This window comes from Ictidomys tridecemlineatus, chromosome 2 (genome assembly GCF_052094955.1).
Source record: "Ictidomys tridecemlineatus isolate mIctTri1 chromosome 2, mIctTri1.hap1, whole genome shotgun sequence".
In the NCBI taxonomy this organism is placed as follows: domain Eukaryota; kingdom Metazoa; phylum Chordata; class Mammalia; order Rodentia; family Sciuridae; genus Ictidomys; species Ictidomys tridecemlineatus.
Window position 1 is genome coordinate 153,637,552 of NC_135478.1, and position 13,677 is coordinate 153,651,228.

Sequence of the window (13,677 nt, forward strand, 5' to 3'; positions counted from 1 at the left end):
TCCACATTTGATTACATATTATTATATTGCTCACAGGTAAGAAGGTTTTTTATATATTTAAATGACTGGGAAAAAATTGAGAGAAAAATATGCTGCATTATGTGATAGATGTATAAATGCAAATTCCTATGTCCAAAAATAAAGTTTTATTAGAATACTGTCTTGTTTTGTTTACTTTTTGTTTTTTGGCAGTCTTAGGTTTCAATAATAGAGTTCAATAGATGCAAGATAATCATATGTGGCCCCTCATCACATTGCACTGCTTGTTCAACATGCTACAAATCTCAGTGATGTGATTATAATTTGATAGCATGTTAAGCACCTCTTGTACTGCTATATTGTGACATTTTATCCTAGTTTTTAAAATTACCATTGTATATCCATCATCTTAAAACAAGAAAGAAAAAGTGCACTTCAAATGTAATGTTTTTAAGGCACGGTGCACTTTGAACAGCTTTTCATTTAAAAATTTTTTTTAATTGTCCTTAGATCTTTTATTTTATTTATTTATTTATTTAATTATTTAGTTACATGTGGTACTGAGGATCAAACCCAGGACCTCACACATGCCAGGGGAGCGCTCTACCACTGAGCTATAACTCCATCCCCTAGTTTTGTATTCTAATTACAAACATTTTACTTTATATGTAGTGACACTATGTAGTGATGAAAACTAACAAAATATATAAACCTTACCAGACTGACTATTTATTATAATATTCCCAGTTCATAAGAAAACAAGATTCAGGAAAATTAGAAAATTTAAAATAGAATCTATTAGCAGAATTTCTTCACAAAATTAAAATGTGATAATGAGGCTGAAACCAAAGTAATTTTCTGTATGACTCATTTACCAGCCAAGTAAAGAACATCATTTTCAGGAAATGAGCTAATTAAATCATGTTTGATTATAATGGGAAGAAGTATGTTCAGAGTGATGACTTGTATTTAAGACTACTAGCCATTTGGTGAAAATTTATTCTCAATGAAGACACAGAGAGCAACGTCAATAATTAAAAAGTAAGGTAGATTAACTTGAGTAGTTTTTCTAGCTCAGGATAAGCTGATAGATTGTAATGATTTTGCTCAGTGTTGGTTTTTGTTTTTCTGAGAACCACTGTGGAGTTTTAAGTGACTGAACAGTTAGGTGCCATGAATAGTCTCTGTGGGATAACTACAGATAAGAACACTTTCAAAGAACTTAAGAAAAAATTAAGTCAATGCAACCCAAAGTGGAATCTGTTAAGATGCATTATAACTGATGGTGGTGAAAATATTTGTGAACAGAAAAAAGAATCAGTTGGACGAATTTACAAAATCTTGTGAAGATGTAAAATATTTAAAGCTTACAGTTATTCATTGTTATTATCCATCAGCATGCATTTTATGGAAAACAATCGAATATATCAGGCATTTTCATGACTTTAGATATAGCTTTTGCTATAGACTTGATAATTTTTCTTAATTTACTCAATCTCAAACTGCAGGGCAAAAATAATTATATATCAACTTCATACTGTGGTAAAGTCATTTCAATGAATAACTAACATTGTTTGAATCAAAAGTAATATCAAGCTGTTTTGTACATTTCCCATGTCAAAAAGTTGAGTTAAGGAATGAGGTCATTATTGTCTAGGTAATAATATTCTAGTTCTAACTAATCAGCTTGTTGGGCTTTTGGAATTAATAAATGTAATAAATTTTTACTATTTCTTGGGGCAATACAATTATAGCTCTGATGAGAAGTTCTTGGCACTAGCACGGGGTCTGTCAGTTGTAAATGAAGTTTACACTGTGGTGTCAACAACACACTTTCTTGTGGACAAAAATGAGGTAAGACTTTTGGTTGATGGGAGGGTTACTAAAATATGCAGAAATAATAATACCTTGTAATTTTGTAAACTCTAGTCTCCAAAAGAATCTAAAATGGTTTTATACCTTTATTAAAACTACCTATTACACTGAAAACAGTGTGTTGACAGATGTACTGGCAATAAGTCACTACCTTGGGCTAAAACCATACCAGTCAGATTGGTTATATTCATTCAACTCTTCTAGGATTGTCTTCATTAACATGTTTTTATCATGACTCTCAAAGTATCAGAGCTTCTAAAAAATCCCGAGACATATATTTTTGGCCAATAAAGGTTTCAGACTGAGATGTATCAATGTTTAGAGCTAACTTATGAATATTCACTCTCTTACATTTGATAAGACAAAATGTAATTGAAATTACATGGTAAAGAAACTAAGATGCAGGCCGTGGAGGCACATGCCTGTAATCCCACTGGCTTGGGAGGCTGAGTCAGGAGGATGACAAGTTTAAAGCCAGATTCAGAAACTTAGTGAGGTACCGAGCAATTTAGCTAGATCCTGTCTCTAAATAAAACATAAAAAGGGGATATGGCTCCATGGTTAAGTCCCCCTAGGTTCAATCCCTGGTTACAAAAAAAAAAAAAAAAAAAAAAAAAAACCAAAAACTAAGATGAAGTGTGGTTTAATTAAGTTGATATAATAGAAAGTTATTTCCTAACTCATTTCTTGTCTAAAGCATCTTTGAGAAAAGGAACTGTAGACAAATAGGATTGGTAAATACTTCTTTGTTTGATTAAAAAAAAAACTCTTCAAGGTTTATATGAATTACATAACTTTACTAATAGACACAGTCTCACCCTTAGAAATCTTTTTTGGTCATTTTATGTTTAAATTCAGCAAGTTCAAGTTCTTCCATCAGAATTCCAATCATTACTTTTTAGCTATTACTTTTGAGTTAGTGACAATGATTTTACTTGTCCAGAAGTTATTAGGAGATCAGCATTTCCTAATTGCAACAAGAAAGTTTCAAAAGATCATTTGGTGTTAATATGATACTTATAAAAAGTCAAGCAGCCAGGAATGGTGGCACACGTCTGTAACCCCAGTGACTTGGGAGGCTGCAATAGGAGAATCACAAGTTTGAGGCTAGTCTCAGCAAGTTATGAGACCCTGTCAAAAATAAATAAGTAAGTAAGTAAATAAATAAATAAATAAAAAGGCTGTGGGTTTAATTCAGTGGTAGAGTACTCTTAGGTTTGATCTTTAGTAAAAAAAAAACAAAACAAACAAAAAGTCAGGCAAAGTAATATTCTCATTAATTTTTCTCAATCAGAGACAATACTATATTAGAAATAATTAATGAATGTAAGGGCAGTAATGTTGCCCTTTCAGTATTCATTTGGCTTTTTAGTGAAGCAAATACTTGTTAAAAGAGGTGTTTCACTTATAATCTATAACTGCTGGTATGAATGCCTTGTTTCAATCAAAAGATTCCCAAAAAGGTAGTAAAAGAAAAAGAGTACAGTAAAGAAAAAATAGCAAATTAGATGAAATTCGGATTGAAATGGAATAATAAGGATTGATATTTCAGTGCAGAGTTGTAAATCATGGAATTCTAAATGCACAAGTATAAATCTATTGTGTTGTGTAAATAAATGCTATATTCATTATTTTGTTTTTTGAAAGGAGAAGGATTTATTTAAGAATAGAAACAGAAACAGAACTCTCACAGGGCGAGATAGCAGGTTGCCCTTATTATTTTTCTACTAAGCAAAATTTCACCCTTCATTTTTTTTTCCATTTATGCCAAGCTCCTCAGCCTCTGTTAAAAATTTAAATATTATCTGATGAAACTCTAGAACCTTGCCTTCAAAATTAACAGAAAGAATCTCAGAAAGAGATGCAGCTGCCATCTTTTCTCTCCATCTCTCTCTCAACATGAAATTAGCTTTCTCAACCTAAAATGGATGGGTGAGGACATCTGCAATTGTAACTAACTTGTTCTAGCCTCCAACATATAAATCTATCCTTGGTGATATATATTGAACAGAGGTCTTGCAAAAGTTAGAAAAATTGTAATAGTTGGCATCTTTTGTGAAAATCTCAAAAAAAAAAAAAACCCATGCAATTCTGATGAGTTGTCTTAGATAACAATCTGATGCTCTATTACTAATGCTGTAATTAAAGCTGGGCATGGTTGCACAAGCCTGTAATCCCAGTGATTTAGGAGGCTGAGGCAGGAGGATTGTGGATTATGAGTTCAAAGCCAGACTTGGCAACTTAGTGAGACCATAAGCAACTCAGTGAGACCCTGTTTCTAAATAAAATATAAAAAGAGATGAACATGTACCTGGTACAAAAAAAAAAAAAGCTGTAATTGACATCTTAGTATTTCTAATAGTTTAAAACCTTGTTGTTGAGAGGTGGACCACTTTCTTTTTTCTTTTTTTTTTTCCACATGCATAAGGAAAAAGGAAAGCATATAACTCTGCAGACGTCCTTATTTTAACAAAGAGATTGAGTACTTTATCTCAAAAGTTAGAGATGTTATTTTGTGCTCTTTTTCTCAGAGTAAGAATCTTACTTATTATATAAAAATTAATTGTATTAAAGTAACTGGAAGAAACTTAATAAGTTCTTTATCCCTTGAAGATTAGCCTACTCCGCACACTTATTTAAGCACTAGCTTTACATATATTATGCTGGCCATTGTGTTAATGATTTTGGTTGTGATACATAAACATGTTGCTTACACAGAACTGGTCTGTATAACAGCTAGCACAGAATCATTTCCAGAGGCATGCGTGAATATAAATTGTTAGATATTACTTTAAATAAGAATTATTGTCTGGGGTAAGGAAACAAAACTTTTGTCCTTTTTCTTAAGTGAGAGTATTTTCTTTCATTTTATTATCTTTTTTTTTACTATTTAATTCTGAGTTCTTTTCTCAAATTAATTCTTGCTATCTTCTTTAGTCCTCCAGTTGTCCTATTTCATGTGCTAAAGCTTCTTTATTTTTGGTTAAACATACACAAATCTAAAGGGCTTCCCCACATCTCATTAGGAACTCCCTGCTATTCAGGAGACTGACGAGTCCTCCTGATGACATGGCTCATCTCAGCCCAGCTCGCATACAGGCAAAGACATGTACGCAGGTACCCATGTTCACACCACATAATACACCATTTAAAAATAAAAACAATATACCTACCCCTTGGATTTGTGCAATATCTATGGCTAATGTTGTTGTCAAGGCTCCCGTGCTGTTTTCCTTGTCATCAAACCAGGCAATATCCTAGAGAAACAGGAAATGTGCTTAAGTTTATCAAAAACATTCTTTGCTGATTTATGATTTTGCTGTTGTAACTTAGAAGGCATTGACCCACCTCCTCACACACTGGTACTTAATTCTTATAAGTACTGATAATCAACCGATGTGTGCTTCTTATTTTATAAAGATCTGTATTTAGATATAAACTGAAAAACTTAAGCCCACAGTTTGGACTCATTAACATGTTATAATATTTTATAATAAATGATGTTAAAACTGGACATTTGGAGACATCACGTAATTTTACTCGACAAAATAATACTCTGTGGAGGGCAGATTCTATTTAGCTAGTAAATCAATGCATAACACAATTTAGAAATATTTTCAGATCTTTTTACCTAAACTGGCTATGGATAGTAAGTCTATCTCTTTTCTTTAGGATCCACATGGGCAAGCTTTTACCTGACATATTACTCCCTAGATCTTACATGTGCTAAGTACTGTGAGATGGTCAAGAGGCAGAAGACTGTGAAACTCCTGCAGCTAAGAAGCATGCAATCTAAAAGACACAGGTCAAAAATGCAAGCAATAAAAGCATAATGTAAGAAACAATGTCATTTTCAATGGCTAATAGACAGTACTTCTTAGTACTTCTCAGCCTGAGAAATTTTGATTTCCTTTATTAGCAATTGAATGTTTCCTCCCACAAGTCAATCCCCTTGTATCACTTGTGGATTAAAACCATATGGAGATTGTATCTGAATAAATAGTTTAATTTTAGTAAGGAGGGAGGGTGGGAAGGAGGGAGGGAGAGAGAGGGAGAGAGAGAGAGAGAGAGAGAGAGAGAGAGAGAGAGAGAGAGAGAGAGAGAGAGAGAGAGAGAGAGAACAAACAAAAAACCCCCAAACTCTTGGCTTACTGCAACACAGCCAGGGCTCTGAGGCTCAGGTTGCACATTACTGACAATTAAGAAAACAAAAACCTAACAGACTGAAGGCTATGCATGGAATTGTGTTAGAAGAAAACTCCTGTGGAGGAATATGGCAGGAACCAGGGTGGGTACAACCCCAGCATGGTAGGACCACTCTGAGTCATTGCATTGGGAAGGTGCCCCAGGAATTTAGGATCTTAGATGCTCAAAGGATGTCCTCTGGAGATCACAATCCACACTGCACAGTAGCCTCTTTGAAAGCACAATCCCAGTCTAGATCCTGCCATACCATGAGCATAGCTTTGAAACACAATGAACAATAAATTATTTACAAGCATGGAAGTCAGTAACAATTAAATATTCTTTTCAACTGGGAAGGATTTTAAGTAATCACATAAAATACAGACTTTATACCTACAAAACAACCACACCTGATTCTATGAGTACCTCTATCTCACATGAGATTTTAAAATGGTTATAAAAAGCACTGCAAGCCTTAGCATGCTTTACACACCTCACAGAGTCTTATCGTAGGACAAAACCAGGTGACAAAAGCTAGGTAAAAACACATATCACAATGGACAGAGCAAAACTGTGAAGATACTTACAGGGGAAAAGGCTAACTAAACTACAACTTTTCCTCCAAGTTACAAAGCAAATACACAAAACAAAAAGAATGCTGAGGGATGATGATGGAAAATAAATAATGTACTGAAAGGGACAGAGTTGAATTTAATAATATGTGTTAGACAGCACAGGGTTTCTGTGTGTTGTTGTATCAAAAGAGTTTATGCATTAAAAGAGTTTATGGCTTGTAGGTTAGAACATTCTTATGGGCAAAGCTTTCTTTATCAGACAGGATTACTGCACTGATGTTCACATAGCTAATGCTAGACAAAGAATTCATGTCCAATATTAACCACCAAACTATTAGATTAACAACAGTTCTACTGGTTAAACTGGTTCACAGCCTTAAGATTCTTCCACTAAAAGCTTTCTGTGAAAAAAAGGGGAAGTTCAAGGTATGCTTTGGAAAAAGTTAAAATTTATAATCTTCTGCATAAAAGTAGCTAGACATTCAGGAAATATTTTTAAAAAATTCCTAGAAATATAAAGTAAATACACTCAAACAGGGAAAATACACTCAAACAGGGAAAACCATAAATTCATCAAGACGAAAACTTAGCAGAATGGTGCTAGGGTTGTGGCTCAGTGGTAGAGCACTTGCCCAGCAGTTGTGAGGCACTGGGTTAGATCCCTTATACCACATAAAAACAAATAAAATAAAGGTTAAAAAAAGTGGAAACTCTCAAGTGCAAAATATTATTATCAGTTAAATTAAAAGATGAAGACATGAAAGTAAGAACAAAAAGTTTTAATGAAAGGTATTACATATTTAGCATGAGAGATGCATGCAGGCAATGAAGGACTTCGTAATCAATCAAGTAGACTTTCTTTTTCTAGATCAAGGAGTTTCTCCAAATTTGGAGCAAAACATCTGACACAGGACCTTTTTGAGCCAAGGGGATTAGGTCATCCTTTGCTTCAGAGCATCACATTGCTCTCAGAAACCTCCAGGTCACTTCACTGTAACATCCTGCAGTTCCCCAAGAGCACAAAGACTACAGAATTCTGTTATGTGGCAGGCCTTAGAGGAGCACTTCTAAAAGTCACAAGATGGAGAAAAAAAAAAAAAAAAGAAACTGGTTTTGACGACTCAGTTGGAGTGACAGTAACTCTATTTCTGAAAAGAAATTACCCTGGCAGGAAGCTATTTGCTCCTGCTCGGTGAGCTTTGGTGACAGAAAGTGAGGCAAAGGGCTCCAGATGATTACTGGCTTTCAGGGTAACCCAATACACCTCAGCCTCATGAAAGAATTTTAGAGGTGCCAATCTGAGACATTCCTGCCATTTGCCCCCAAGACTCACTTTTCAAGATTACTACTTGATCCACCTAGTTTTAGTTATTTTTCAGGTGCAATTGATCATCTGTATGAGGCAGGCAGACCTGCCATTCTCACTGATGGTATCTGAGTTCAGGACTCTTTCCAGGAGGGCAGGGAGACTGGCTGTTTTAACAAGTGTGGAGTAAAAACACTTAAACTGGCCAATGGATAAGAGCTGGACAAATTATCAAACTCCTTCCTTTCAAGCATGTTCCCAGTCTATTGTGGCTCTTGCTTTTCAGTTTTAATTTGGTCTTCCATTCTCATCCTGGAGCACCACAATCATGCATAAATAGAGACTTGTTAAGTTGAATGCAAGGATTGGGACTGGAAGCTCAGTCCTCGTTCCCTTAAGTCTTACTTTCAAACATTACAATTTTTGGACTTGCTTTTATTAGGAAAATATACTATATGAATTCTTTTTTTTCTTTTCTTTTTGGTACCAGAGATTGAACAACTGAGGGGCACTTGCCTACTGTGCCACATCCCCAGCCCGATTTTGTATTTTATTTAGAGACAGGGTGTCACTGAGTTACTCAGAGCTTTGCTTTTGCAGAGGCTAGCTTTGAACTCTAGATCCTTCTGTCTCAGCCTCCTAGCTACTGCGATTATAGCTGTGCCCCACCGCGCCCAGCACTGTATGAATTCTGATGTCAGATTTTTGCTCCTCAGAACAACAAAAAGCATCCATTTAAATGACTTAAAGGAAAGATGATGTTCAGAAATTGCCTGAGAAGGAATTAAGAATTGAGACATTTTATAATAGATTTCAAATAAAATACAAATTCAATTAAATACACTGACCTGATATAACATGGCTTTGAATGCCAAATGTCTTAATCTCATGGTTAAAATTTCCCCTACTCTGCCATAAAACAATCCCTGGAAAACAGAAAGAAAATCTACATTTATTTTTAATTCTCTTTTCTATGTCTCTGTAACATTTAGCTATTGTATTTGTAACTCAAATAACAACATCAAAAAATAAAACTGCTCAGGGTCATTTATTAAAAGTTTACCTGCATGAAGAAACTGACAAAGGAAATAATGCCCAGAATGAAGAATATCATGGAATAGGTTTCTGCATTGTTCTTCAATGTGGTTTTATTATTACCTTCAAACATCTGAAAAGAAATAGAATCTGCATCAGGAATTTAGAAGAAAATATAAAAGAAACAGAAAAAATAATCTATATATTGTCATGATTATTCTAAATGAATTACAACACATAACAAAGACCTCCCAATTCTGGGAAGAGAAAGTGCCATATTCCACCACTGTCCTGCATTTAATACAAATGATAAAAAAATTTTACTTATAATTTTCTCCTGTTAACTGTGGAAGTGTGACATCAGGTAAGTGAGTCTTCTATCTGCTATTATTATTACAGTGTATTTTCAATTAAATCACGAGTTTGATTCAATGATTATTTCCAATCACTTTAATAACACAGGTTACTTAATATGCCTCTGTTTATAAAGTACCTGAATATGAGGCCCTTAGGTGTGCCCCTGGAAATGGTTCTTAAAGTTAGTAATTATACTTATATTGGCATTTATGTTAGTGAAATATAGTGGTGCAACCAGGGACAATGAGGACTTAACATGGATCTAATAACATCTTTGAACCAACGAACTTAACAGGGATCTAGTAACATCATTGAACCGACTAATTTTTCTGAATTTTTGGCACGATCCTTAACTCTTTTTAAAAAATTTTTAAAAATATCTTTACAATGCACTGTTATTTTATTTATTTATGTACAGTGCCATAAACTGAACCCAGTACCTCACACGTGCTAGGTAAGAGCTCAATCACTGAGCTATGCTCTCCTGCTAGAATCTTCAAACAAGCATTCAAGGTCCCAACTCTTATTTCCTCTCCATGAGCTGGCTGATATTAAAAAATTGCCATTGTAAAACAAAACAAAACCAAATTATCAATGGCCCATTGTTTTGACTAGTTGAAAAGAGGGAGTTGCATTCGTCTGCTTTACTACTTCAGTGCTTTAGAATGCTCATACAACACTGGAGTCAAAATTAGTGCACTTTCCTTCCAGAACCCCCCACTCACTACCAACCCAGGGGTGACCCCGCCTGAGTCCTTCACTTTCCCCCTTACAGATCAAGGTCCAACGAGTTTGTTCTACCACACTACACTTCATTTAAATTGTTAAAAGATATTAGCAAATGAGTTTTACTTACAGTTATGATTTTAGCAAAGATGATGGAAAATATCGGATGAACAGTTCCATTTAGAACAGAAGCCAGTGTCCCCAGAATCACAAAAATCCATTCGGATTTGTTTAATTTAAAAATTTTCAATAGAGACACTTCAGGAAGACTCGTCTAGAAATAAAATACCTAGGTTAAAAAAATCAGTTTGAGAGTAAAATTAAACCTAGAAAAGTTAGCCAATCACAAACAGATCTATAATATAACGTATGAAATATACTAGACAGCAGAGTAGAAATAGTACTTCTCTTAGAAAAATTTCACTGCCTATATTATTAAGGATGATCACAAACACAAAGGAGTCTCACCCAAAGGTGATTATTTATGCAATGTCACTTTTTGGTATGTCACTCATTGTTATTGTTAAGAAAGTATCAATTAATTCACATGTTGTGGTAACTGAGAACCACAGGAAAAATAATAGGCCTATTTTTCTTTACTCTTGTTAAACTAGATTTAATATTCTACTCTAGGATGAGACCAAGTCTAGGTTGGAAATAAACAGAGGAAGTACAGAAGGTAAAAGTTTTATTAGGATTTAAGCTTGAAAGTCTTTCAATTCCATCATTTATTTACAAAACAAATTTTTTTAATACCTCAGCTCAAAACTTGCTTCCTATTTATAAGCAGAATGTGGCAGTGTCCAAGCACTGAACTTGAACTTGCCAAGTTTCAAACACTGCTTGAACTTGCCAAGTTTCTGTGTCTTATCTTTCCAAAGGTGATGGTATCCGTTCCTATCTTATAGGATTGTTTTTAGAATTAAAATTAGCTCAGCATTAGCACCCAATCAAGGTTAGCAGACATTGCTGTTGCTGAGGTTGCTGGAGAGGAAGGATTACATGACATCACATCCTGGGGTTTTCTGCAGAGGAAGCACAATGCCAACCACTCACGTGTTTCTCAACCCTTCCTGGGATCCATGCAGGGAGTTGTCAGAGGATAAATGACACCATGATGATGATCTCTCCTTATGTTGTCTAGGATGTGTAGTGGATTTATTTAAATTATTTTCCCTAAGGAAGTAGGCAGTGAACTACTGTTTCATGAGTTAAAACTTCCTCATGACATTCGCTTATAAAGTGATATTTACGAAACTTATAACCAGAGAATTCCTTAGGAAAGAATATAATAAACAGTTTATCTGAGTCTGGCATCTATGCTGCAAACTGTTGTTTGGACAATAGAACTTTTAAAATTCTTGAAGCCTTTAAGTCTGTTTTCAGAATGGTGAAGTCACAATTATATTAGGTTGCTTAATTTTATATAATACCTAGGTTAAAAAATCAGTTTGAGAGTAAAATTAAACCTAGAAAAGTTAGCCAATTACAAACAGATCTATAATGTAACATATGAAATATACTAGACAGTAGAGTAGAATTTTTCTGAATCTTTGGCACAATCCTTAACACTTTTTAAAAAAATTTTTAAAAATATGTATGTATGTATGTATGTATAATTTTTCCTTCCAAAGTTTTCTGAGGCTCATCATAATGATGATTCAATTTATGTTAGGTGACTGTCCAAGAGACTATGTGAAATTTTAACCAGCTTTTTATCAAGTACTAAACATAGAGCTAAATGTTTTACAAAATCACCATATTTTGTGATGAAACTAAGAATTAGCATGTTCCAGGACATGATACCAGTGAATTATAGGACAGGATATACCTAAGGGTTGTCTTGCTTCTACAGAAAAATCTGCATAACATAGATCATGTAAAGACAAAGTCCTTTTGCCTCTGGCATAATATACAAGCACAGGTTAAAAAAATGGGTATCACTGAAAGAGTGAAATCAAGATAGAGAAGAATAAAATAAGACAAACCCCAAATGAACTATTTCTGTAAAATCATGAAAGATGCTGTGCTACCTAAATATATTACAGATTGTAGCATGTTTTAAGATAATCTGACATAAAACATATAAAATTGGCATTTTCTAAAGAGAGAGACAAGAATTTTAAGTTTACAGTGGTTGGGGATGTAGCTCAATGGTAGAGCACCTGCCTAAACATTTGTGAGGCATAGGGTTGCATCCCCTGCACTGCCAAAGGAAAAAATAAAAAGTACAGTGTATCAATTCCTCATTTGCCAAGAGCTATCAGGAATAGATGGTACATTTTGTCAATGGGTTTTCTGCATTTATTGAAATGATTTTTCTTTTTTAGTATATTAATTTCTGAATATTAAACCTCAAACTATTCATAAAAACTCTATTTGGTGATGTATTATTCCTTTTATACACTGTTGAATTAAACGTTGAATTTTGTTATGAATTCTTATATGTTCATGGGGGGGTATAGCAATAATTTTCTCTTCTTTTAAGTTGTCTAATTTTAATAACAAAATGATAATGTCAGTCTTATAGACCAATATTCTCAACTTTCTGTTCATTAGGATTCATTAGTAAAGCCACCAGGGCTTTGAGTTTTTTCATGGAAAAGATTTTTAACCATAAATTTCATTTTGTTTTAATAGATACAAGATTATTCAAAGTATCTATCTATCTATCTATTTATCTATCTATTTATTTATTTGTTTATTTATTTATTTATCTATTTATTTATTTATTATTCTTTTGGTACTGGGGATTGAACTCAGGGGCACTCAAGCACTGAGCCACATCCCCAGCCCTATTTTGTATTTTATGTAGAGATAGGGACTCACTGAGTTGCTTGGTGCCTTGCTAAAATGCTGAGGCCAGCTTTGAACTCTGGATCCTCTTGCCTCAGCCACCCAAGCCCCTGGGATTATAGGTGTGTCACTGCGACCAAAATATTCATAAAAGTTCTGAATTTATTTTTTATTTTTATTTAAAATTTGTTTTTAGTTATAAATGAACGCACTATGTCTATTTATTTATTTATTTGTTTATTTGTTTGTTTGTTTAATGTGGTGCTGAGAATCGAACCCAGTGCTTTCCATGTGCCAGGCAAGTGCTGTACCACTAAGCTACAACCCCAACCCTGATTTATTCTTGAGTGGGCTTTGATGTTTGTGTCCTTCAGAGAATTTGCCTATTTTAGTTGAGTTTCAAGATTTGTTTGCATAATTGTTTTTATAAGATTATTTTGTTTTGGTACTGAAGATTGAATCCAGGGGCACTTTACCACTGAGCCACATCTCCAGTCCTTTTAATTTTTTGAGACAGGGTTTCACTAAGTTGCTGAGGCTGGCCTCAAACTTGTGATCCTCCTGCCTCAGGCTCCAGAGTCACAGGGATTATAAGCATGTGCCACATGTCCAGCTTATTATTCTTTTAAATACATATAGAATCTGCAGTGATGTCTTCTTCTTCTTTTTTTTTTTTTTTTCCTTCTCTTTTTTATAGTGCAGGGGATTAATCCCAGAGACCTGCACATGCTAGGCAAAGCTCTACCACTGAGTTGCTTTCCGGCTCTCATTTCCCCCCACCCCCCTCCCCTGTCTTCCTCCACCTTTTTTTCTTTATAGCCTAGGGTATTGAATCAGGGATAC

The 13,677-nt window shown here is 34.4% G+C and overlaps 1 protein-coding gene across 1 annotated transcript in view; it reads right to left on the reverse strand.

The window, feature by feature from the left end:
- Nucleotides 1-13,677, reverse strand: part of Abcb5 (ATP binding cassette subfamily B member 5) — a 112,543-nt gene that overhangs the window by 38,040 nt on the left and 60,826 nt on the right. Inside the window, exons 16-19 of the mRNA XM_078027807.1 lie at nucleotides 10,169-10,312; nucleotides 8,984-9,088; nucleotides 8,769-8,846; nucleotides 5,028-5,111 (exon numbers count right to left, since the gene is read on the reverse strand). Coding sequence (XP_077883933.1) covers nucleotides 5,028-5,111; nucleotides 8,769-8,846; nucleotides 8,984-9,088; nucleotides 10,169-10,312 — 411 coding nt within the window. The remainder of the gene's footprint in view (nucleotides 1-5,027; nucleotides 5,112-8,768; nucleotides 8,847-8,983; nucleotides 9,089-10,168; nucleotides 10,313-13,677) is intronic.